Raw genomic sequence first — 25,209 nt, 5'->3', positions numbered from 1 at the left:
AGATCAAGCTCAGGAGCACTTCCTATGTACAGAGGAAGACAGCTGTAGGTATGTCCTGAGAGAAGCTGACTAGCCCTGCAAGGGATGCAGTCCTGCATGACTAGTGATGCCACCCTGTAACTGGCAATACATGGTTATGGGGAAGCGTGCCTGGGAAATCACATTCAGGTTCTGTAATTCTGAGGTCAGCTCTTCCTTCTGCAGTCCACCATCTGCCAAAGCAGAACTGTGGACTCAGCAAGGAGACCCCACACTAGCTATACAGGAAATTCTGCTGGATTCCTTTCAGCAGCAGGGGGAACCCTTCAAGCCTCCACCTTCTTTCCTTCCTCCACCAGCTCATCAGGACACAGTGGGGAGTCTCCAGCAGGAATGAAGGGTCCCACGATCCAGTCCAGGGGAATGTTCTGCGTCACGTATTCCAGCAGCTCATCCAGGGACTCCTGGGCCTTGGTCACCATCTCCCGACTCCGGGCCAGGACACTGCTGGACAGATCCTGGAAACAGCCGGCACTGGAGACGGAGGCCTGGAGCTCTTCTATACTGCTTGAGACCTGCTGGGCCTTGTCCTGGATAGTGCTGGGAAGGCCCTGGATGCTGCCCAGGAGAGTAAGGCAGGTGGTTTTCAGTTGCTGGGTGAGGCTCTGGGACATGGCTAGAGCCTGAGCTTCAACCTGCTGGAAGGAGAAAGAGAGACTGGAGTATCTGCAAGTCTCCCCTGCAGATGGGGGGAGTTCACTGGAGCAAGGCTGTGAGGGCGAGAAGGAGGAGAATACCTTTGCGGAGTCAGGATCCTCCTGCCCTTCCAACTTCCCCCTGCAGTACTGGAGCCACATCTGGTACAGACGGTCCTGGCCATTGTGAAGCTTCTGATCTACGGCCTGCTTGGCATGGCTGATCTGCAGGAGGAGAGGGCAGTTAGCTGGGAAGAGCAGGAGGCGGCTGGCCAGGGAAGCTCTCCCACAGCTAGGTGTGGGCAGCAGGCAGGCAGCACTACTGCAGCGTCACAGCTGGCCCCAGGAACAAACAGTGCCAATGGCACTGAGCATGGGAGGCTGCAGAGACCATGTCAAGGTTCCTCCCCGACTCTGAACTCTCGGGTACAGATATGGGGACCTGCATGAAAACCTCCTAAGCTTACTTTCACCAGCTTAGGTTAAAACTTCCCCAAGGTACAAATTAATTTTACCCTTTGCCCTTGGAATTTTCACTGTCACCACCAAACTAACTGGGTTTATTGGGAAACGTTGTTTGGACACGTCTTTCCTCCCAAAAACCCTCCCAAACCTTGCACCCCACTTTGTGGGGAAGGTTTGGTAAAAATCCTCACTAATTTGCATAGGTGACCACAAACCCAAACCCTTGGATCTTAGAACAATGAAAAAGCATTCTGTTTTCTTACAAGACGACTTTTAATAGAAGTAAAGGAATCACCTCTGTAAAATCAGGATGGTAGATACCTTACAGGGTAATTAGATTCAAAACAGAGAATCCCTCTAGGCAAAACCTTAAGTTACAAAAAAGACACACAGACTGGGATAGTCATTGTAGCCAGCACAAATCTTTTCTTAGCCATTTAAAGAAATCATAATCTAAAACATACCTAGCTAGACTACTTACTAAACATTCTAAGACTCCATTCCTGTTCTGTTCCCGGCAAAAGCAGCATACAGAAAGACACAGACCCTTTCTGTCTCTCCCTCCTCCCAGCTTTTGAAAGTATCTTGTCTCCTCATTCATCATTTAGGTCAGGTGCCAGCAAGGTTACCTTTAGCTTCTTAAGCCTTTACAGGTGAGAGGACTTTTCCTCTGACCGGGAGGGATTTTGAAGTGGTTTACCGTTCCCTTTATATTTATGGCAGACTGTGACCCACAGCAGCTACAGGGCAGGCGAGAGGGGTCGTGTTCCTACCAGGTCAATGATTTGCTGGAGCTGGGAGAGGGCCTCCAGGGTGCGCTGCCTGGCTTGTCTCATCTTGCCCAGGGCGTGCTGGTAGGCTCGCTGGCGCAGCGTGCTCGACAGGGAACCCAGACGCACATAGTAAGTCCGCTGCTCTGCGGATGCCTCTCCAGGCCCCTGCAGGGGAGTTGTGGCAAGCTCAGCTGGAAGGGGGAAGGGGTCAGTTGGCAGCAGTGGTGCAAGTCAGGCAGTAAGGTCAGGTACGCCACGCCATTAAGACATTTGTTGCTAGTATGACGTACTGCAATGACGTTCAGTAGCTGCTGAAAACCGCAGGGCTCTCAGGAACCGCAGCAGCGAAAGGAGCAGAACGCTGGCACCTCCTCCGGTGTGTCTGTACCACCCCCAGCTGTCCTGCCACCAGCCCTTCCCAGAGAGGAGATGCAACTACATGGGTCTGTAGATTCCCCCCACACAAGGCAGGGTGGGGTTGATTGGGGGAGGGGGAAGTCACATGCCCCCCCCGACCTCTATTCTGGGTCCCTCCCATGAGTCGCCGTACTGGTAAGAGTTAAAAACTACTTGCACCACTGGGTGGCAGGGCCAGGATACAAGGCAGGGATGCGTTCAGCCCTCCCAAAGCTCGTGACCGATGCAATCTTTCCCACGGCACGTTTGGATGCCCTGCAGCACCGACCAGTAAGGTAGCGGGTAGCTGCACAGGGAGCAGCGTCAGAGCCATCAGACAGGGCTAGCTGAGGGCCCAGCATGAAGGAACAAAGGGTAGGGCTAGTAGCCAAGCAAGGTTGCAAGGCAGCCCAAAGGAGAGGTGGCTCTTTTGGCAGCTCAGCTGTGAGCACTGAACAGCTGTGATTCCAAACCACACCCCAAGACACCAGGGTCACATTGGTTTGTATTCAGCAGAGGGGTTTTTATCGAGCTCCTCCTCTGTCATGGGGAGGTAGTGGTCCACCAGCTGCTCACATTTCCCCAGTGCTGCATCTATGCCACTCGCAGCCATCTGCCCCATGCTGGAGCCCATCACTGTGCTCATGCTGCTGGTCACGGCAGATTTGGTCACCTCCACGCTCTCCTGGACAGCCCCTTGGGCCATGCCCACCATGCTGGTCACTGCATCCTTGGCCTCAGTGACCGGGCTGCAGACTGCATCCTTGGCACCCACCATTGTGGCATGCACGAGTTCTTGGGCATCCAAAGCCACCTAGAGGAAAAGGGGTCAGAAGAGAGGTCACTGAACACCTAGCAGAAGTGAAGGTCCCACAGCCTCATCCTACTCCAGGACCAGTCGTGACACTCGTGTGGTTACCTTCTCAATCGGCTGCTGCAGGATGGGCAGCTGCTCCTCCAGTCTGTCCAGACCCCGACAGGCATATTCATTGGCTGCTGCAACTGAAACATAACCACAGAACTCATTCCCTTAATTCCTTCATGTGCACAGATCTCATGGGGCTGCTAATCCGTGTACACTGGAGGACTGGTGTTCCTAAGCAAGTGTCCCCAGGTTACTGATGGGAAAGCCAAGGAAGAGGGGTTGGGTAAGTTGCCCAAGGCTATGGAGCCAGTCTGGTTCATCACACGTTTAGCACTCGGGAGATCGCGCTGCCAGTCATCTGTTCATCCACCCCCAGCTTCTCCTAGAGGGTTTCAGGAGTCTCCAGTGCCTGCAATGGGCTCAGATCCTTTTAGCATTGGAGCTGCTCCCTGTGCCCTCTAGCAGGTATTGCTCCATGGCATTAGGTGCCATACACAGTGCATGTGGCTGTGTGGTACTGGGCCAGCCATGCACACCAGGGATTGTGCCTGGGCACTGCCTGCCTCTAGGCTGGCCCAGCTCACCGCTGGTACCTGAGCAAGAGTCCCCAAGAGCAGCTTCTGCATCTGTCAGAGCCGCTCCGCACAAGGCCAATGCCTTGGCCAGGTCACGTCTAGGAGCTAGCCGAGTTGAGAGGAGCAGGAGAAGGGAGTTTGTGGATTTTGTTTGCTGCCAGTTGGAGGCAGAGTTCAGTAGTGGGCCGAGAGCCACTGTAGGCTGAGCCTGCCCCCAGATCCACCTCCCCCGCCACACACACAGGAGTGTTCCTGCCTCCCTTTCCGTTACTCACGCTGTGGCTCCAGCTGGTCCAGGATGGGCCGTGCCCCAGTGATGGCAGCAGAGGTGATGGTTCTCACCCCAGTCTCTGCTACCTCACAGACCCCTTTGATGGCTGGGTGGGTCTCTTTGGTGGCAGCGTAGCTGGCAGAGGCTATCTCACAGGCAGATCTGACCAAGGGCAGGCCAGCCACCCTGTTCCCTGCAGTCTAGGGGAGGGAAAGAGGAGTCAGCTGAGGAAGAGCTCCTGGCTTGTCAAGGTGCCCCTCCTGTCTTTCCTTCTGCGAACTACTGATTCTGTAGGAGACTGTCCTCAGAGCTAGGCAGTCTCCGGTCCCTCTCAGCAGGGGTTCAGTGGCCTTCCTGTGACATTAGTTACACACCCAGAAGCCTGGTCCCATTAGAACAGCTGCCTATATTCAGCAAAGTCTCAGAAATGCTGCTTCCGTCCTGGCACACCCACCAACAAAACAGAACTGTGTCACGGTCTTGTTCCATCAGTGAGAGCAGGAATGGAGAGACCTTTTGTGTTTCCAAGTGCATTCTCTCCCGATCAGGAGCCATGTCTCAGTCCAGCACCCGGTACAATGCCCCTACTGGGTATTATAATCAGCGGGATTTGACCGTCTTCGAGTGGAGACAGCATACAGAGGGTCACCCGTGCCGATGCTCCTCCTGGCTTCAGGGGGGCACTTGTGGGCAGTGACTACGGCACTCCGAGAACTAGAACTTGGAGCATTAGCTAGTGTTGTGGTTATGAGTCCCTGTCTCCAGCAGTGGAGACATTCAAGCTAGAACAGCCCTTCCAGCTGCCAAGCACACCTGCCTCCCCAGGAGGGACCCACCTGTTGCTCCTCTGCCTGGATCTCCACCTGTGGTTCATTTTCCTTAGCAGACATGGTGGAGTGAGATGTCCCTGCAAGACCCAAAAAGGAATATTGAGTGGCTACAGCAGGAAACAATGAAATCAATGTTATGTAGGAACACCAGGAGAGCTGCCCCCCGTCTGTTTTCTCTGAGAGCCAGACCAGGTTGTCCCCCTGTAATAAGTCTCTCTCTACAGAGAACAGGCAAGGGCCTTAAACCTTTGATCTAAGGCAGGCTCAGAGACAGCCAGTTCAAGCCCAGGGATGCACCTGTAATCCATACACCTTCTGGGTGTGTTCTTCTCTCCCATCTCGTGGCACCAGGACCAGTTGGAGAGACAGATTAACGCATCAGCTCTGCATCTTTAGCTAAGAGCCTTATGGCTTTTAGCTCATGCAGTATAGGCTCATGCATTTAGCTCCGGAGGACCCAGATTTCATCCTGCCGATCACCAGGGTCTGTCGGTGTTACACACTCCCAAAGCTTCTCCTCAGACTTCTAGACCCAACAATGCCTCCCAAGGGGAGCACCAGGACACCTGCACAGCTCAGAGGCATCTTCCTAGTTTAGTCTTTTCCCAGATAATACCAGGGAAAATTCCATTTGTCCCAGAATACAATCACTGACTGAAGTTATCCTGCTGAAGGTAGTAGCCATTGACTACACACACAGAACACTGAATTGAGAAGGTACCACTGGGGAGCCTTCAGGGACCTCTTGAGTGAGTAGTGTAAGAGTCTCCCTGGATACTGAATTACATAGGAGATGATCATAATGGTGCCTTCTGACCTTAATATCTACGAGTCTACATAGGAGATGCCCACTATGGCAGGCTGGTTATTTTAAAGCCAATTTAGCTGGTAAAAATACAAATATTTTCTATTGTTAATTCAAGCCTGGTCTGGTAAAGAAACAGATTCCAGTTCAGGTAAATTGACACCATCACCCCTAGAGGCGAGAGTGAGACCACTAACTAGAAAGCTAGGGCCTTTATAGGAAGGCACCAGGCCTGCTTTCCTTTAGTGTTTCCTGCATTATCTGTTTCAAGTACATATTGGTTACCCAGCACTCCAGTCTCAGCTGAATCAGCCACCTCAGTCAAGTGTTTCCACCTGTAGATGATCATGACAAGCCAAAACTCAGACCACAGCCAGAAGTCCCAATCCCCATTCCTGAGCGGGAACAGCATAGCTTTGCTCAGGTCAAGAGATGAGTAGGAGTTTTTCTCGTAGTCCAAACTCTAATTTAGTTCTCCTTCTTAAATATTCTATTCTCCTCTAGGGAAGCCTCCATCTCCTAGAACATGCCATTATTCCAGGCCTCCCAGTCTGGAAGGCAGATAGTTTCTTTCCCTGGACTGTTTGCTCAGAAGACTCAGCTAAAAATGCTTTACACAAGTACAGCTGCCAAGAACTGAAAGTAGCTAAGAGCTTCTGATCATTCAATCCTAGCTATTGCAGGCCATCAGGCAAGAAATTAGGTCACAATCTGAGTAAGAAAGAGCCCCCCCTCTAAACACCCAAAGAACCAGAAACATAGTACAGAGCTTAACCACACATCTTACCAAACTTCAACACTACTAATCCTTCCCAATATTCAGTCCTCCCCTGCAGGTCTCAGCCATTATATCCCTGTGATGATGTCATCATGGGGCTGCACACACTTGACGGACAGCTCAGGAGGCCAATTGCACATCTGCATTCTCTACTCTGCCCAGTGAGGGCTGTGAGCCTCTGAAAAGTTACAGGGTTTCAGAGTTGCCAATTTTCGTTGGATGTGTTCTTGGAGGTCTCATCACATGACAATCTTTAGTTCCTGGAGACTCCAGGACGATCCTGGAGGGCTGGCAAACCTATTTTCAGTTTATGAGCTGTTTGGGGCAAGCCTCTTACTCTGTGTTAAGACAGTACCTAGCACAATGGGATTCCAGCTCTGATTTTGGCTTTGAAATGCTATGGTCATACAAATAATAAGAATGCTTCATATTCTCAGAGTGCTCCAGTTCTTCTCTCTGAAGAGCGCCTTTACACTCCGTTTCCCTGGTAACATTTTCAGTACAGAAGGTTTTTTGTCAGTAAAACAATCTAAGAGAGGAGAGTGCTGATAGCTGTTGTATTATTTTCCTTTCTTGCCCACTCCAGAAGAGGCTGGGGCAGTTTCTCTGGCCCAGCTGGTACAAGTTGCTTCCTCAGTTCATTTATAGCTTTCCTGTTCGTTGACTTGTCCAGGGAAAAGAACATGGCACAGATTTTTAAAGGTATTTAGCTATTGCTCCACTCAGCATTGCAAGGCCTAAGTGACTTAGGCCCAGAACCTCAAAGAGAGTTAGGTTGCCCCACACTGGGGAACAAGGGGTTAAGGAACTGCTCTGGGCTCAGCCAGCCCCACCCTGCCACACCTGTTGGAAATGCACCAACTGGAGGAGGAGTTTTTTTGAAGCAGGAGTGCTGCTTATTTTGGGGGACAGCAGGGAAGAGAGTAGATCCATACTACCCCCTCCCTTCCTTTCTTCTCTGTAGAGAAGAAGTAGGGTTACTCTTTTTCTTTAATAACTATCTATAGGTCCCTCCCTGAGGGAAGGAAGGGCCTGCTGCAGACACAGCCTGTGTGGGAAGCATTCCTGTTGGCTATGAATGTGGGACAGTGCTTCTATATCCTGGGAAATTTTCCACAATCTGGGAATTTTTGAGTAAAATGTTTTGAATGAAAATTCCCAATTTCCCACGTTGAAGCACTGCTGGGATTTTTTTTTACCAGATTTGGGAAGACTTGGGAAATTTTTAGTGCTAGGTTGGGAAAAGTTGGCATCGTGATATGGAAGCACTGATGTGGGTAGAGTCCCCCTTCAAGGAGGCTAGCCCCTGGTTCTACCCCTGGGCAGCACTGACTAGGGATGGTCTGGCCACCTGGCTTGCTATGTTCTGGTGGGAAGGAGAAACATAGAATGAATATCAGTGAAATATCCTGAATGGAATTAGACATTCAGTCGTTCCAAACTAACAATCTCTCACATTTGTGGTCTCCTGAGTAGGATGAGTCCCAGAAGTGGGGAAATCCAGGAGAAGCTAGGTGCCAAAAGTTCATTACTTTTCCCCCTAGTTTGTACTAGTGTGATGATTTGTTGCCACATCACCTAGTGGATGGCTTGTTAGCCAGTGGATCATGCTGGGCTCTCAAGATTTCCAGCCCAGTATTAACTCTGTCAGATATGGCGGGAGGGATAGCTCAGTGGTTTGAGCACTGGCCTGCTAAACCCAGTGTTGTGAGTTCAATCCTTGAGGGGGCCGTTTAGGGATCTGGGGCAAAAATTGGGGATTGGTTCTGCTTTGAGTAGGGGGTTGGACCAGATGATCTCCTGAGGTCCCTTCCAACCCTGATATTCTATGATTCCTTCAGAGGTTGTAGGGGAGGGATGGGCAGGGACAGAAGAGAAGACAAACTCTGGAGTTGCAAGCATTCAGGATGCAGCAGTTTTCCTTCTTAATTTACAATGCTTTTCCACCCTACTACCCTCCCCTGGGGTGGCATCACCTTCACGTTCATTCAGTTCTAGAATCACTGTGGCAAAGGCTGTTGGACTTTAGTTACAACAACTAGTCCTGGAAAACAAGACAATGGTTGTCCTAACAGTTTCCATAGGTTAGTTGGACACCTAGAACAGCCCACGATGTAAGACGCTTTTGTTTCTGTCTCAGAAACCATGGTGAAGTTGACAGCCATTGAACGCACAGAGGGGGGTTGTTAAGGTGTAGCAGCCAGCAAGTTACCCTGTTTTATAGCATGGCCAGATATGGTTAGAGTGAAGAGACAGTATGCAGTGCCTAGCAGTGTTGTTGCCCACTGACTGAATGCACCCAGCTTGCGTGGAGAGGGCACACAGAGACCCCCATTTTGGAATGCTGGTGTGAGAAGGTTCCGTGGCAGTTGGGAGTGACAGTTGGGCATCTCAGGCGAGCATGGGGGAGGGAGCAGCTCTTGCATGGCCATTTCCCTCATCCATCCTGGCCCACGGCACCCAGTGCTATGGCTGACAGAAGGGCTCGGCATCTCTGGGCTTAGCTCCAGGGGACCCAAGACAAGCAGCCTCCCTCAGGTGCAGGCACGCTCCTGGCTGCTACCCATCAGGACACCAGTGGGTTTTCCTGCCCCGCCAATGTCTGCCACCTCCCAGTCACACTGCTGGAGCTGAAGCAGCCCTCACTGCTGCCTGGCATGGAGGTGCCAGACTAGAGCCTGCCAAGGGGTGATGGAGGGTGTGGAAATGTAGAAGGAGCCTGCCCATGACCCAGTAGTCCACAGGCTTAGTCAGGGTCCTTATTTATTTAGCTTCATACCCTACATAGAAAAGCACCAAGCTAGGACTCTAGGTGCCTTTGACATAGGTTAAGCAGGATGTGGATAAAAGTCAGATCCTGCCAGAAAATGAAGGATCCCCTTGGATCCATGGAGACTGGCTGGACTCCAGATTTGTTGGCACCATACCAATGGTTGGAGAAGTGCTTTAGGTGGTACAGCTTGGGGGCTTGGGCACAAAAATTGAGAGGATCTGTTATTTTCTGACAGGATCTGACTTTTACTCACACACATGATCTGGTGCCTAGCAGTGGCAGTGTAACATGCTGCATCTTGTAGCCCAGGGCAGCAGGACAACTGGGAAAGGGAAATATCCTGTGAAGGTCCCACAACCCATGGTGAGAAAAGAGGAAGTCCTAAGCATAGGTGTAGTTTGACTTCTGTATTTGGGGGAGCAGCTCCAGTCAGACCAATGGGGGCGGGGAGGGGGGGAGCAAATTCCACACCTGCCCAAGGCTTGCAGTTTGCCCTCCACAAAACACGCCCATGGTCCTAATGTCCATGAGGGAGAGGGGAAATAGGAGATAGTTGGGGACAGGTTCTTCTACATGGTGAGGTCAGTGAGCATCTTTAACAGCTTTCTCTCCTCTCCTAGCTTCCTGGCTTGTGATCTCAGGCAAATGACTGTGGAGGTGGGCGTCTGCAGAGACAATACGTTGGCAGAGCTCCAGCTACAAGTATGTCATCTTCCTTTCCTGATTCAGAACCAATACTGTCTACAGTATTTGCTGTTCTTATGGAGCCGAAGGATGTCCTTATGACTTGCTGTGACTTCAATGGGGCCAGGATTTAACACTGGGACTCAGGAACCCCACCTGAGAGCATAAAAGGAGCAGGAAGGTGCAGTGAAGAGGGAAATGGGAGCTCAGGAAGCTGTGGTACAGAGTGAGACAAGCTCTGTGGGCAGTGAGGCCTGGGAGAGAGAGCAAAGGCCCCAGGCAGACAGGTCTGGGAGGAGCAAGAGAAAAACTGGGTTGTGTGTGGACTTTGTTTTGGAGAGATGTTGAGTTTTATTTGTACTCTTTTATATTAATAAACCCAGACCCCAAGGAGAGGTATTTCTGACCAAGAAAAAGCCTAAAGTGAAGTTTATTTGAATAGTCCAGAAGGGGACGCTGAGGCAAGTTGTCTATAGTGTGACCATAGGCCCTGAGGAGGTGCATGGGAGACAGCTGGCCTGTTTAGATTGTAGGCTCTTCAAGGACTGTGGCTCCCTCTCACTATGTGTATGTACAACATTTACCACAATGGTGACAATGTTTGATTGGGGCCCTCATGTACTACTGTGATATGAATAAATATCAATAGTTATTAAGAACTGTTATCATAGAATCATAGAATATCAGGGTTGGAAGGGACCTCAGGAGGTCATCTAGTCCAACCCCCTGCTCAAATGCAGGACCAATCCCCAATTAAATCATCCCAGCCAGGGCTTTGTCAAGCCTGACCTTAAAAACTTCTAAGGAAGGAGATTCCACCACCTCCCTAGGCAACGCATTCTAGTGTTTCACCACCCTCCTAGTGAAAAAGTTTTTCCTAATATCCAACCTAAACCTCCCCCACTGCAACTTGAGACCATTACTCCTTGTCCTGTCCTCTTCCACCACTGAGACTAGTCTAGAACTATCCTCTCTGGAACCACCTCTCAGGTAGTTGAAAGCAGCTATCAAATCCCCCCTCATTCTTCTCTTCTGCAGACTAAACAATCCCAGTTCCCTCAGCCTCTCCTCATAAGTCATGTGTTCCAGACCCCTAATCATTTTTGTTGCCCTTTGCTGGACTCTTTCCAATTTATCCACATCCTTCTTGTAGTGTGGGGCCCAAAACTGGACACAGTACTCCAGATGAGGCCTCACCAATGTCGAATAGAGGGGGACAATCACGTCCCTCGATCTGCTCGCTATGCCCCTACTTATACATCCCAAAATGCCATTGGCCTTCTTGGCAACAAGGGCACACTGCTGACTCATATCCAGCTTCTCGTCCACTGTCACCCCTAGGTCCTTTTCCGCAGAACTGCTGCCTAGCCATTCGGTCCCTAGTCTGTAGCTGTGCATTGGGTTCTTCCGTCCTAACTGCAGGACCCTGCACTTATCCTTACTGAACCTTATGTCATGATGATGATCTGAAAAGCAACATGTTAAGTTAGGACTATAAAGGTAGCTGTGGAAAAGACTTTAACGTCTAGGCATGGAATTAACCATCATCCTTGGATACAGGTTTGTATGTCATTAAGGACTTGTTGAAGCTCCTCAGTGGTATTGAGGAGCTGGGGACTGCTCAGATGTGTGGGTAGAAACAGAACATTGAATACCATAAAGGGGCATGAAGAGGACCAGAAGTCAGTGAAGAATTAAGATGGGCATTTGTAGATAGAAGTAGAATGGCTTGGAGAAAGAGTGTGATAGGCTTGTCAGAAGAAGGGGACCTTCTTCCCACCACCTGCAACAGCTTGACTAGAGGAAGGTCAACTATCTTGACCATCTCAGGGTGAGGAAGCGTGACAGGAAAACATAAGCATCCCTGTGCTGATCACAGCTCAGTGGTTTGGTAGAATGAGAGAGGCTGATTCACTCCTCTGAGCAGATCAGTCTTAGAAGTACATGAAGAAGAAGAGCTCTGTGTAAGCTTGCAAGCTTGTCTCTCTCTCTAACAGAAGTTGGTCCAATAAAAGACATTACCTCACCCATCTTGTCTCTCATCGGTAACTAAAAGCTATTAGGAAATGAGGCATCTGTTGTCAGCTACTTGTAACTGAACTGTAACTTTTTCAAACTCAGTGCGGGTGTTTCAAAGTTCATTGCACATTCATTAGTCCCTGCACAGGCTCTGGCACAGTTGGAAATTAGGACAAATAAAAGTTGTGCTTGCTGTGAGAGGCAAGGCTGTACAAAACCAAACTCACACCGGAGCCTTGTATTCAATGTGGAAATTCGTTTCTGTCCCCTTGAACTTGCATGCTTGGCAAAATGAGAGAAGAATGGTCCTTGACCCCACACAGTCAAGGAAATATTGGCCAAAACCAATGTATCTCTATTTGGTTTACAACAATGAAAATGTTGCTGGGGTTTATAGTGATTTAACACAATTCACAGCTGTCTATTGGAAACAAATGTAATGCACAACAACCAATGACAGCAAGTGCTCCTGGACATCCATTCCCACCGCTCTCCTGTCATACCAGGGCTGAGAGCCCTAACTGCTCATAGTGTATAGCTCTGAAATAGAACTCCATCTTCTGAAAGTCCTAAGGGGCAAGTCACCAGCTGTTCGAGAGTCTTCCAGTTTCCACCTGCAGAGTAAGCTAGACACAGGGGTTCTGTGGCGCATCACTGGCACCGGACTGCGCGTTAGGCTTCCTGAGTTCAGTGAGCCTGGGGTTGTTGAGAAGGGTGTAGAGCAGCAACCACCGTGTCCTGGCTCTGGTTGACACTCTGGGTTCTAAAATGAAATACATACAGAACTCAACACACTCCACTTCTTTTTCTCTTGTAATTCAGAAACTAATGACCAGCTCCTCAGCTGGTATCAGTGGAGTTATATCAATAGACACCCACTGAAGATTCATAAATTCCAAGGCCAGACGGGACCATTGTGATCATCTAGTCTGACCTCCTGTATAGCACAAGCCAGAGACCTGCCCCACAATAATTCCCACAGCAGGTCTCTTAGAAAAATATCCCATGTTGATTTAAAAATTGTCAGTGATGACCCTTGATAAATTGTTCCAATGATTAATTGCTCTCACCATTAAGAATGTACACCTTATTTCCAGCCAGAATTGTCTAGCTTCAACTTCCAGACATTGGATTGTTAGATCTTTCTCTGCTAGACTGAAGAGCCCATTATTAAATATTTGGTCCCCACATAGGCGCTGACTTTTGCTGGCGCTGGTGGGTGCTCACCCCCCCTCTGTCCCTGGCCCCACCCTGACTCCATCCCTGCCCCACCCCCATTCCAACCCCTTCCCCAAATCCCTGCCCCAGCCCCGCCTCCTCCCCTGAGCGTACTGCATTCCTGCTCCTCCCCCCTCCCTCCCAGAGCTTGTTGTGCCGCGAAACAGCTGTTTTGCATCAGCAAGTGCTGGGAGGTAGGCGGAGAAGCTGGGACGCGGCACGCTTAGGGGAGGAGGTGGAGGTTAGGTGAGGTGGGGGGCGGGGAGGGGAGCTTGGCTGCCAGTGGGTGCAGAGCACTCACTAATTTTTCCCCACACCCTCGGAGTCGGCGCCTATGGTTCCCCATGTAGATACTTATAGACTGTAATCTATCTATCTGACCCAAAAGACATGAGGCCAAATTCTCCTCTCGTTTACACTGGGGTAACTCCACTGACTTGTGTGGAATAGCACTGGTGTAAGTGAGAAGAGACTTTAGCTCAGAACATTGTCAGCACCACTTAATAAACAGCATGATTAATATCCTTCCTCCACCTGAGGGCCAACAGCTTCACCTTCACTGCATGCATTAACTCGAAGACACCGGCTCCCAAATATGACCCTTTGTAAAAACGAAGAGCATAGCAAGATTCAATAAAGGGTTATGGTCATAAGATTACAGGCCATTTTTGTGGGCCTTAGGGCTTATCTTTCAGATGCACATTTGAAGCCTGATTGACTTCAACTCAGTTGCACGCATGTAACATTGAGCAGAAATGTCTCTTTACTGCATATGAATAAGAATAGTTTCTGCACTTAGGCGTGCTGAGATAATATGACAGGGTCTATCAGTTCTCGTACCTTGCATCTGATCATCAGCATGGGAAGCAGAGGGAGGTTAGAGATAAAGGATTCCCAAAGAGTAATATAATTTTAGAGTTAAATAGCTCATAGTACTCACTTAAGTGGCATATATGTTAATACTTCAGTCAAAGTGCTTACTTGATATATTATTGAAGATATAATATTTGGTGGATTTCTGCAGTTTTTTCTCAGTGGTTCCGGCCAGAAGAATGTGACAAAAGCTGAGGAGGGTGGGGTTAGTGTGGTAGTGGTCCATAAATATCATACCAACCCATGTGTTGAATCCTGCATTAAAAAAGGGATACATCTACAGAGACGTGCAGCTTAACTCCCTTCTCTCTACACGGCGGGCCCAGTACAGCATTCTTTGTGAACCTATATCTCCCATTCAAGTCAGTAGGCATTTGTGAGAACAAAGAATGCAGGCTCAGGCTCTTCATTCATATACAGCCAAAAGCTTTTCAACCCAAGTCCTCCCTGGGCAAGGTGTGGATGTAGGTAGCCTTTGACAGGTTGGGTGGTGCTTGCTCCACAACTCATCTTGAGGGGTGGGGGCACTGGAAGAGTTAGGATTCTTTCATTCCAAAAAGAAATCAAGAAAGAAACAATATTTGCTTAACAGACCAGTAGTAGTTTATAAAAGTTAGGCCATCCAATCAGGAAACAGAAACCATACCATGTGACTTAAGTGGCCATTCTGAATATCAAGGACAGTCTGAATACTAACTACAAAGAGTTTGTAAACAACCCTCAGCTCAAATGTGTTTGTGAACACACCAGGCCTTTGGAATAGTTAATCAATTGTGATCTGGTCTCCGAAAATTAATAAGCAAGGAGCAATAAATATATTGACCAGCTGTACCCTAAACTCACAAGTCCAATCCACAAATAAATTACTGATTCTACATTTTAAAATAAAACTCCCCTCTTGGAGCTTTATTCTTCGGAAGCTTCCCCTTTTTTGAAAATGTCAGTCGGGGAAAAATAGTCATATAATACACATCCAGCTTCAAACCAATACTTGGCAATAATTGGCTCAAACCCATCATTGCGGAGGAGCAGAATATATGCTTCAGGGTTTACATCTTTGTGTAGTTTTTAATATTAAAAAAAGCCAAGGACAAAATCCTGAGAGAAGTGGAGTGGCCGCATCTGAGTAGAGTAACTGAGCTATTCTTCATGCACTGTTTTCTATAGCACCCATCACCATAATATCTATGATGGAGCCAGAGCGTGCTGTACAGTGCTCCAAGAAGGAGCATCATGTGCTCACCATAGTGGCTGCTAATGTAAACCACCCTAGATGAGGGGTCTTTGTCCCCTTCTACTGTCTGACCAATGGAAGAGGTTAAAGAGTGCAGCATCTCCCAGTTACGGCAATCAGGTGCTAGACGCGTGTGCTTTTAGAATGGAAGATCTTGGATTGGGCATAGCGAGCAGATCGAGGGACGTGATTGTTCCCCTCTATTCGACATTGGTGAGGCCTCATCTGGAGTACTGTGTCCAGTTTTGGGCCCCACACTTCAAGAAGGATGTGGATAAATTGGAGAGAGTCCAGCGAAGGGCAACAAAAATGATTAGGGGACTGGAACACATGAGTTATGAGGAGAGGCTGAGGGAGCTGGGATTGTTTAGCCTGCAGAAGAGAAGAAGGAGGGGGGATTTGATAGCTGCTTTCAACTACCTGAAAGGGGGTTCCAAAGAGGATGGCTCTAGACTGTTCTCAATGGTAGCAGATGACAGAACGAGGAGTAATGGTCTCAAGTTGCAGTGGGGGAGGTTTAGGTTGGATATTAGGAAAAACTTTTTCACTAAGAGGGTGGTGAAACACTGGAATGCGTTACCTAGGGAGGTGGTAGAATCTCCTTCCTTAGAGGTTTTTAAGGTCAGGCTTGACAAAGCCCTGGCTGGGATGATTTAACTGGGAATTGGTCCTGCTTTGAGCAGGGGGTTGGACTAGATGACCTTCTGGGGTCCCTTCCAACCCTGATATTCTATGATTCTATGATTCTAAGCAGGATTAGTTACACTATTAGCTCTTGGATACATGTAGGAAGGCCAAGGCCCTGGCCATGTACAGCCCGAGTATGGCTAATACTATATTCTGCCTTGCTCCTTTGCAGGTGTGTTGGGCATGAAGAGGTTCCCTGTAGATACATCTGATGTTTGCTTGAAAAGTTCCAATATTCTTTATGAGAGAGCCACCAAATGGCAAATCCCCATACAAGCTATCCATGCAATGCTCTGACGTTTCATACACTTACCCATGTCAGCAGCTTCATACCCTTTCTGCATTATAGTCCTGTCTATCCGTGCAATCAGCCAAGTTCCCAACAGGATACTGCAAAGTAGTCTGAACAAACAAGCCCCCAGGCCCAGGAGCACGTTGTAGAAGAATAAAAAGTAATTGAAGTTGTGAAAAGCTTTTCTGCAAAAGAGGGGAAAATCCACTTTCACACTTAGTGCCCAATCATGGGTTTGGTTTGGGCTTCAGTGTGCCACAACAGCTCACAAGGAACTAACAGAGATTGACCAAAGACACAAAAGTTTTAGATCTTGATCCACCCCTAAACCCCTCATCCCCGGCCCCACACCAGATCCCGCACCCCCAGCCAGAGCCCTACCCTGCACCCCTACCCCCTGTCCCAGCCCAGAGCCCCCTCCTGCACCCCAAACCTCTCATCCCTGGCCGGGAACCCCCTCCTGCACCCCAAACCCCTCATCCCCAGTCCCACCCCAGAGCCTGCACCCCCAGCCGGAGCCCTCACCCCCTCCTGCGCCGCAACCCCCTGCTCCAGCCCAATGAAAATGAGCGAGGGTGGGAAAGAGCGAGCGACGAAGGGGGGATGGAGTGAGAAGGGGGTTAGGCCTCGGAGAAGGGACGGGGCAAGAGTGTTTGTTTTTCTGCAGTCAGAAAGTTGGCAACCTAAGATTCTTGGGACTGAGCTTGTGGAGTCCTTGCACTCACAGAAGTATAGAGATTTAGTTGGGGATTGGTCCTGCTTTGAGCAGGGGGTTGGACTAGATGACCTCCTGAGGTCCCTTCCAACCATGATATTCTATGATTCTATGACTGCAATTTTTCAATGAGGGCAGACTTTTAGGGCCCACTCCCCCTCTTCCCTTTTGCTAGACCCTGTAGCTTCACTTTCAATCCCCACTCACCACTGCATACCTTACCCCACCTTACTACTTTTGGATTTGGCCCAGATATCCACACACTCCCAGGTGCATGGTGTTTGAAATTCAGACCCTGAACCAAATTCCGTGGCTCGACCCTCTCTGTCTACTTGTACCTACATTAGTTCATGTTTGTCCAGGCAGACATAGATCCTTGTATGAAAAGCCCCATGCAGTAGGAGATCCTTGTCTGGAGGATGCAAGACCATAAGGGCTGTTTCTTTCCTACCACTAACCTGTTATTGAGAGCTAATGGCTTCTGCTTATCATCTGGCAAGATCTTTGGCTGAAGGAAGAATCTCGCAGCGATCTTGATTTGTAATATCATGAGCCCCATGGCAATCCCAACTGTAAGACTGTAATGGAAAAGGAAAAGAGAAACATCCGATGAAGTGACCTGTAGCTCATGAAAGCTTATGCTCAAATAAATTGGTTAGTCTCTAATGTGCCACTAGTACTCCTTTTCTTTTTGCGACCCTTTTAATATAGATGTTGTGGTGAAAGGGGCTGGGAATATAGCCTATTAGAGTCCCTGGACAATGGGATGGGAGACCTGCATGTGATTGCCAGCCCCTGGGACTGATTCCCCACTGCCCTGTGCAAAGGAAGAGCAAAGCAGGCGTGAAATGCCACCATTCTGCTTTGTAGGGTTTTATGCCCACTTTGCACAGGTGTAGAGGAAGATGCTGCACTGCCATCATGCACTTACCTGTGCAGTATCTCAGAGGTTCTCAACATGTGACCTGCAGCCCCCCTCCCCCGGGGTCCGCGGACTATGTCTAAGGGGTCCGCGAAGGACTTAGATTGAAAACGGACTGACCAGAATTCAACTCTATGTAAAGAGAATCCATTTCCAAAGAGGTCTGGGCCTCCATTCTGCTCTCAGGGGTCTGTGAACGAGAACAGGGTGAGAACCACTGCTCTATCCTGTGGGGAATTTCTTCCTGACCCTCTGCATGGCCCAGACTGTGATACCCTTACTCACGGGGTAGTATCTCACTGCAAATAGCTCCACTGGCTGCAGGAGGGCTGCTCAGGGTGTAAGGTGTGATTCAAATTCAGATTCTCCAGTTGAAAGGGGGAGGCTGCAGGGAGCCAGTTGCCGCTCCCTGATCCTCAGCCACTTGGTTCTGGCACAAGAAAAGTGGCACAGGACCAGCAGTAACTTATGCAGCTGCCATACGGTTCCTCAGGGACCATAGGCCAGTGGAGAATCATGTGTAGCAAAGCTCCACTCGGCCATACCTCCCTCCTACCCCAAGAACTCCACTAAGACACCATCTCCCTCATGTTATGCTGAGGGTGGGGGTGTGCAGCTGGCACAATCGGTATCAGAACTGCTGCCCACCACCTTTAACCCCACTGGAGAGCTCACCTGAGCAGGGGGAATTCTCTACCTGCTTATCTCTGGTAACTTTAAGGCCACGAGCCCCGAAGCGGCCTTAGCAAACCAGAAAATCTGGCCCAATGGGAATAAGGGGTATCAGAATCTAGCTGTCCTTCTCAGAGCACAAAATGAGCACAGAGGAGGTGTGGCCTGGGTAATATCCATCCGACCTAGTATCAGTGCACATACTGTCTAGTAGTCCTTTTTAATTCTTACTAAGATATAAAATCGTCCTCCTGCTTTACAATGCTCACAGAATAAGCCTTGTTATGATTTTTTTTTAATGACGGCTCATTCGAATTCTATGGCTACTGGTCTTATTGTCTGCAGTCACCAACTGGGCTGAAGATAATAAGCCAAAAGAGGACCGTCCTCTGCACAGATTCCTGGGATTCCAGGAAGCGAGTGGCTTCAGGAGACTCATAGAGTCCTGTAGGGAGTTCCTGACAGAGGCTTCATTTGCTGGGGGCAAGAAGGGCTGTTGCCGCCACCCCCAGATCTTGGTTTGTCCCTCCCAGATTTTTCATAGGTCTATAAGCTCCGTTATGTCTTCCGCTCCCACCCCCTGCCTCCCCCAACTTTGCAGGATATAATATAATTATATTTAATTTTTCCTGTGCTGACACAATTTTGCCCCCCTCCACCCTCAGATTTTTCTGACATGATACCCTGATTCCTGAGATTGTGGGGAAAAGAGTGTAGTTGGCCTAGACAGATTACAAAAAGGCAGACCCTAGACCCATATAGGTGGGCTGGTGGCTCTGCCTTCAGGAAGTGGAATCAGCTGTTATATCTTATGAAGCCTTGAAACTGCGATACCCAATCTTTGCCAAACCTGAGGACAGTGCCGGCTACTTGCCAGGAGTCTGGGAGACACACTTAAGAGAAGAGTGTGGCTGGCTGATCTTTAATGCAGAGATGTGGGCCACGGAGATTGCAAGTCCAAGCATGAGATGTTTTCTTTAGATTGAGCAGTCAGGACATTAGATCAAAATGGAGCAATGCTTGCTGGGACCTCCTTGTCCACATTAAAGATGAAGGTGGAATATTGTGGACAATGGATTGCATTTTGGCTTAGCTTGTATTCTTATGTGCTTTCACCCTTTGATTATCCATTGTCAGTCAGTCCCCTCGTAGTCAGCATTTTCCTTAAGACGGGAAAACAGACAATGTGCTTAGATTGTAAACCTCTCAAAAATTCCCCACAGGGAAAGCAAGTTTAAAGATCTGCTGACCTTTGGAAAGGTTGCATGGCACATCTTCAGAGGAGGGCTGCTGGGGCTATGTTTAAGGAACCTGCAGAATTTATGTTACGTGGCAGGGTTATTCAATAGCAGCGTGAAAAAAACTCCCCCCTGACCAACACAGTGCTACATCAGCAGGAGAGGCAGTCCTGCCAACATAGCTAACGCCACTTGTTGGGGGTGGTTTAATTATGCTGCCAGAAGAGCTCTCTCCTGCCGGCAAAGAGCGGCTACACTGGAGACCTTATAGCGTCACAGCTGCAGCAGTACAGCTGTGCCAATGTAAGATCCGTAGTGTAGACACAGCTTAAACATCTGTCACTGGAACCTACCGTTTTCAGATAGGTACCTCTTGTTATTTTATAGACCTATAAATCTAAATCAGCGCGAAGACAGTGAGATAACACCAGAAATGTGTGAAAACAATGCACTTACATCCCAATTCCCAAACCTTTGGCAACTTCCAGCCCTTGGCCATGCTGTATCGGCAAAACAAAACTGTACATGATCATTACACCAAACAGACACTGCACCACATGAATGATCAGGTAGCCTGGAAAAGAGAAAACACATTTCTTACCATAGAGGAAAAGGGCAACCGCTCTAATATTGGTTGAATGTATGCTTATGCTGAAGGCTTGGCACGTACCCCATAATATGTATGCAATTTGCCAACCAGAGTATCTTGCTATTGCGGCCTGAGTTTAAAAAAAGAAAAAGGACAGACATTTATGACATTGGAATTGCTGCATGTTTGATCAGAGAAACAAAATACATCCTTAGGCCCTGATTCTGGTCTTCATCCTGCTGGCTCCTTTATGCCACATTTCAATCACAGGGCCTGATTCTCCACTGCCCGGCATCTTATTCAGCATTCATACCAGTGCGGAGTGAGTGCAAAGTGGGTGTGAATTTATCCCATTCTGACTGTTGACAGTTTACCCCCACTCTGCACTGGGTAAGTCACTGGACAATGTGCAGGGCAACCAGGAATCCGTTCCAGTGTCCCTCCCACATCCCTTCATCACGGACCCCAGAGCTACATTGAAGCATACAGGAAAGGTGCAGAAGTGAACTGAAGTATGTGCTGAAAGTGGAAGGAGATCAGAGGAGCTTGGCTTGGACTCCTGCACAGCTTACACAAGGGAACGGAACAAAACTACATGTACCCAGAATTCTACCCACAAAACTGCCTTTATAACTGTTAGAACATGTCTGAAGAAAATAGGGACAAGAATTGTTTTCCCATTCACTTCTATGCAGAGTAAGGCTCCAGTCCTGCAAACATTCAATACGCTTAACTGTAAGCACACAAATAGCCCTATTTGCGTCCTAGTTAATGGAGCATTTGCTTACTTAACTGTCAGACTAAGCGATGGGGTGTTAGTCACCCATGTTCTAGTACCCTCACTTTCCTGGATGGCAATCTCCACTGAGTAAGGATTGTCATTTGTTATGTTTAGTACAAAGTTGATTTGAAAAGATGCCATTTCTATTGTTCTTTGGGCGACAGCTTCATCATTCTGAACGACAAACCAAACCACTGACATTGTTTGTACCAGATAATAAACTGCTACTGCTCAGGGGCAGCTTTCATCTGTGGAGTGCAAAGTTGAGGGGTGCAGTCAGTGAGTCAGTCTCCTCCCCTGCTCCATCCCTCCCTGAAAAGCCGACAGTGCCCTTACCGCATGTCAGCTCTGGAGGTGTGAATGCAGCACGAGGCGATCACTGCAAAGCCAGCAGTGATTATCTCCTGGTCCTTACACAATGGCGGTAATAAACAAATGTAGGGCACTTAGTGGTGATCAGGGTCAAGTTCCTGTGACAGCTTGTTATGAGAGATATCAGTGTTAGACTGAGGGCCGGTCTGCACGGAAGATTTACATCAGCATAGCCGTGTCTTTCCGGAGTGTGAAAAATCCACACCCTGAGAGAATAGTTACACTGACCTAACCCCCAGTGTAGACTTCTGTTGACCCAGTTACTGCCTCTCAGGGCTTGTCTACACTACAGGTTATGTTGGTATAACTTATGTTGCTCAGCCACCCTGAGGGCTTGTCTACATTACTCGCTGGATCGACGGCACAGATCTGTCATAGAAGCCTTTTACATTAGTTTTACAGTGTGAAGCCATCATACAATGAGATTAGCATGCTCCAGAATCAGGCCCATGAATCTTGCACTGACCCATTAAACTATGGCCTCCTCTTGCAAAATACTGGAGAGCACGTGTAAACTACATTCACAAGTTCTCCCACTGAATTTCAAGTATTAGTGGATCAGAGCTACTGGCTGGGAACTTTTGGGGAAAAGCAGTGAGAACTTACCACGCTTTGAGAAGAAGCAGGCTCACGAGACCTTAGTGGAAGGAAATGTTTCTCCCCTGCCCACAGCCGCTTCATGTGTTTTCTGAATAAAGGTGTCAAAATTAGTTTAAAAAAGTTTCACACAAATAAATTGGAGATTTTATTCACTCAATAACTTTGTTTGACTGTTTGATCACAGAGGAGCTATATCAGATGATTTGACTGAATGTCAAAGGGGTCAGCAATCTAGAGCTAAAGGCATCATGGATTAATGCAATAAACACAGAGCCAAGGGGCGCAATGGTGAAAAAATGGCAAACATTGTGTTTTATTGGGCATGCCACCCAAAGCACAAGTTTTGATTTATTACAATACAATACAATATACAACAATGAAGGCTTATCTTTTGCTTCAATAGGAGTTTTACCTATCTAAGACTCAGTAGTAAATCTGTAAAATAGAATCTGGTCTACATACAGGCTAAGAGCACTGTAATTACAACAGGGGCCTTATATGAAAATTGAATCCAAAATTGTGATTTCAAGAGTAAAAGACATTTTACTTTGACAGAGGTAAAGTGTAACCTTTCACTAAGACTGTGTGTGTCAAAACTCCTGTTTAAAGTTAAACTGCTGATAGCTGCTGAGTACCAAAATACAAAAAGAGAAGTATCTGTCTGTAGACTAAGGTCTCTTGCTTAATCTTAGAATAAATAACTTTGTTTTATGTGTACGGTTGAATGAAGATGAATGATTGATTTTTTCTATTATTTCAGTTGCAACAGCTTTGTACTTTTTCCAATTTATTTTGGGTTCTTGTGTTGGAACTTGTATGGGATGGTTGAGATAATCTCTGTGGACTGACCCATACCCAGGAAGAGTTGATCTTATCTCCTAAAATGTCTCAAAATATTTTGAGGTCTGCTGACTGATTGATTTTCTAAGCCAATGCTTACTGGCAAGGAAAGTCTCTTTATTTGCATAAAGATGACCTAATCCAGCCCCACTGGGTGATGTTTATGACTTCAGAGGGGGAATGCCCCATTCTGCTTTGCCAAGAAACTCCAAGAGTTTGCCAAGAGTAGAGTAGGAGTTCCAAGGGGGAGGAATCAGTCAGGCCACCATCGTCAAAAAATGGAAGGAAAAGAAGAAGCCATTGCTTCTGGCTAATAGCCTCTGGTGTGATGAGGCCACCAGGCTTGTCAAAAGACTTGTGCTTCCTTCCCTTTCTCAGACAGCCACTGAGATGCCAGAGTCCAGCAAAACACACCATCCAAAATTTGGCATCTACAGGCAAGCAACCTCTAGCCCAGCGGTTCTCAAACTGTGGGCCGGGACCCCGAAGAGGGTTGTGAACCTGTTTTAATGGGGTTGTTGGGAACACTGGGGCATGGCCACTAGGTAACTCGAGGGGATGGAAGACCACGAGTGTCGATGAAGCCCCCTCGCACTAGGCGCCGGTGTCCTTGGCCCCCCCCTCCTGCCTGGAGGCACTCGCAGCAGCTCTGCGTGCTAGGCCCAAGTGTCCTTGGCCCCCCCGCCTGGAGGCACACACAGCAGTTATGCTGAGAATCTGCAACAGTATGTTGCAGAGTCAGACTGCCTGAAACTAAGCAAGGCCAAACAGGGGAGATATGGAAGAACAATGCTGAATAAAACAGCTTTATGTATAGTTTAACAAATGATACAGAGAATCAGGGAACTAGCTGGGAACTGGATTGGCTGGCTATATGGATACTTGGAGCAGCTTGCTATTGGATAAGTATGCTGGGAAAAAGGATGTATAAAAGCCTGTGTAACTTCCTGCTCTGTTGTACAGGATTTGAGATTCAAATCTCCCTGTACCTTTTTGAAGCTTCAAATAAACTTTTCTGCTTCTCCACCCCGTTGTGATTATTGGGTGTAGCACACCGGGTAACGAACCAACTCAAGCTGTTGTTCAGCCTCTTGGCACTGGGTGCCGGTAACAGGGTCATCAGGGCTGGTGTTAGACTTGCTGGGGTATAGGCTGAAACCGAAGCCCGAGCACAACTGCCCAAGGCCAAAGCCCAAGCCCCACCATTTGGGGCCAAAAACAAAGCTCAAGAGCTTCAGCCCTGGGCAGCAGGGCTCGGGTGGGTTCACGCTTTGGTCCCTGCTCCTGTGGTTGTGTAGTAATTTTTGTTGTCAGAAGGCGGTCATGGTGCAATCAAACCCCAGCTCTAGCCAGTCAGCAAGTCTGTTGAGTTAGCCAAGAAAACCACCAGCTAATCTTTCCAACCACATACTAATTTCCTGAAACTGAATGAAACCACAAAAGTCACAGCAAAGATCATGCATAAGTATCGACCTGATAAGGATTTTGTTTTGTGGGTTTTTTTTTTTTTCAATTTTTATTAGTAGAGGGACACCTCCACCTTGGCATTCTCACCCTTGTCCTTTTAACTCTAGCAGCTGACAGTGTAAATGTGGATAGAACACACAGAATGTAGCTGAGTATGCTTTCTCAAACAGCCTGCTATAAGGTTGAATAGGCTCATGGCCTAATTGCTCATGGTTCAAGAGGCTCATGGCACACTCATGGGTTGAGTGGTGTGTGTTTAAATACTGAGAAACTTAGTTTCACATAAATTTAACTAGCAAACAAGAAGTTAAAAAGCTGTTTTATCCTGAATTGTATTGGAATGTCTGGTACAACCCTATACTGTGCAGGGAGAGATTGGCTATTACCTAACACCTATATTTTGTGCAGTCTGTCTTACGTAGCATCAGAGCTGTCGTCTAATATTTATCTCAACCTGGGAGAGATTTCTTCCTGCCCGTATCAGCTGTTTGTCTGGAATATCAGTAACTATCAATTAGCACTGAAATAAATAATGCCCTCTTTTTCCAACGTGTATAGCTAGACAAGGTCTGCTGCCCTTCCCACATGATTCGATAAAGTTTGCAAGCAATTGTTGTGCAGTTTGGATTAATTAGCCTGATAATTAGATTAAGCTGATGATATGATATTAACCCACTTTGTTCTAATTTGATTAGTTTGTGTTTTATTTTGAGTTATTTAGCTTAGTTAATAAATTATATAAAATGGGAGCATTGTGTGGACTGATGTGTCTTCGCCACCCATCAGGGCCTAGAACTGCGT

General features: G+C 48.0%; 3 protein-coding genes across 6 annotated transcripts in view; all 3 read right to left on the bottom strand.

Moving 5' to 3' along the window:
- LOC144930581 (perilipin-3-like) lies at nt 1-1,546 on the bottom strand. The gene is made up of 3 exons (XM_078853011.1): nt 1,535-1,546; nt 777-899; nt 1-674 (listed from the first exon to the last, which is right to left on the bottom strand). The coding sequence occupies exons 1-3, from the start codon at nt 1,544-1,546 to the stop codon at nt 306-308; spliced, it is 504 nt and encodes a 167-aa protein (XP_078709137.1). The 3' UTR covers nt 1-305.
- On the bottom strand, nt 1,457-4,574 carry LOC144930580 (perilipin-3-like). The gene is made up of 5 exons (XM_078853010.1): nt 4,533-4,574; nt 4,024-4,219; nt 3,228-3,310; nt 2,885-3,122; nt 1,457-2,103 (listed from the first exon to the last, which is right to left on the bottom strand). Exons 1-5 carry the CDS (start codon nt 4,572-4,574, stop codon nt 1,880-1,882), a joined length of 783 nt encoding a protein of 260 aa, XP_078709136.1. The 3' UTR covers nt 1,457-1,879.
- LOC140911815 (stimulated by retinoic acid gene 6 protein-like) overlaps nt 4,127-25,209 on the bottom strand; it is a 47,586-nt gene continuing 26,503 nt past the window's right edge. For 2 of the 4 annotated variants that reach the window (XM_078852959.1, XM_078852960.1), the window contains exons 12-18: nt 22,108-22,189; nt 20,430-20,478; nt 20,216-20,333; nt 17,386-17,505; nt 16,234-16,397; nt 14,108-14,254; nt 12,327-12,671 (exon numbers count right to left, since the gene is read on the bottom strand). In XM_078852959.1, coding sequence (XP_078709085.1) covers nt 12,535-12,671; nt 14,108-14,254; nt 16,234-16,397; nt 17,386-17,505; nt 20,216-20,333; nt 20,430-20,478; nt 22,108-22,189 — 817 coding nt within the window. In that variant the 3' untranslated portion in view covers nt 12,327-12,534. The other 2 variants (XM_078852961.1, XM_078852962.1) reach the window with 2 other exon arrangements.

The sequence above is a fragment of the Lepidochelys kempii genome, chromosome 5, assembly GCF_965140285.1.
Source record: "Lepidochelys kempii isolate rLepKem1 chromosome 5, rLepKem1.hap1, whole genome shotgun sequence".
In the NCBI taxonomy this organism is placed as follows: Eukaryota; Metazoa; Chordata; order Testudines; family Cheloniidae; genus Lepidochelys; species Lepidochelys kempii.
The sequence above is the reverse complement of the archived record's forward strand: the minus strand, read 5'-3'. Positions and strand labels throughout refer to the sequence as shown.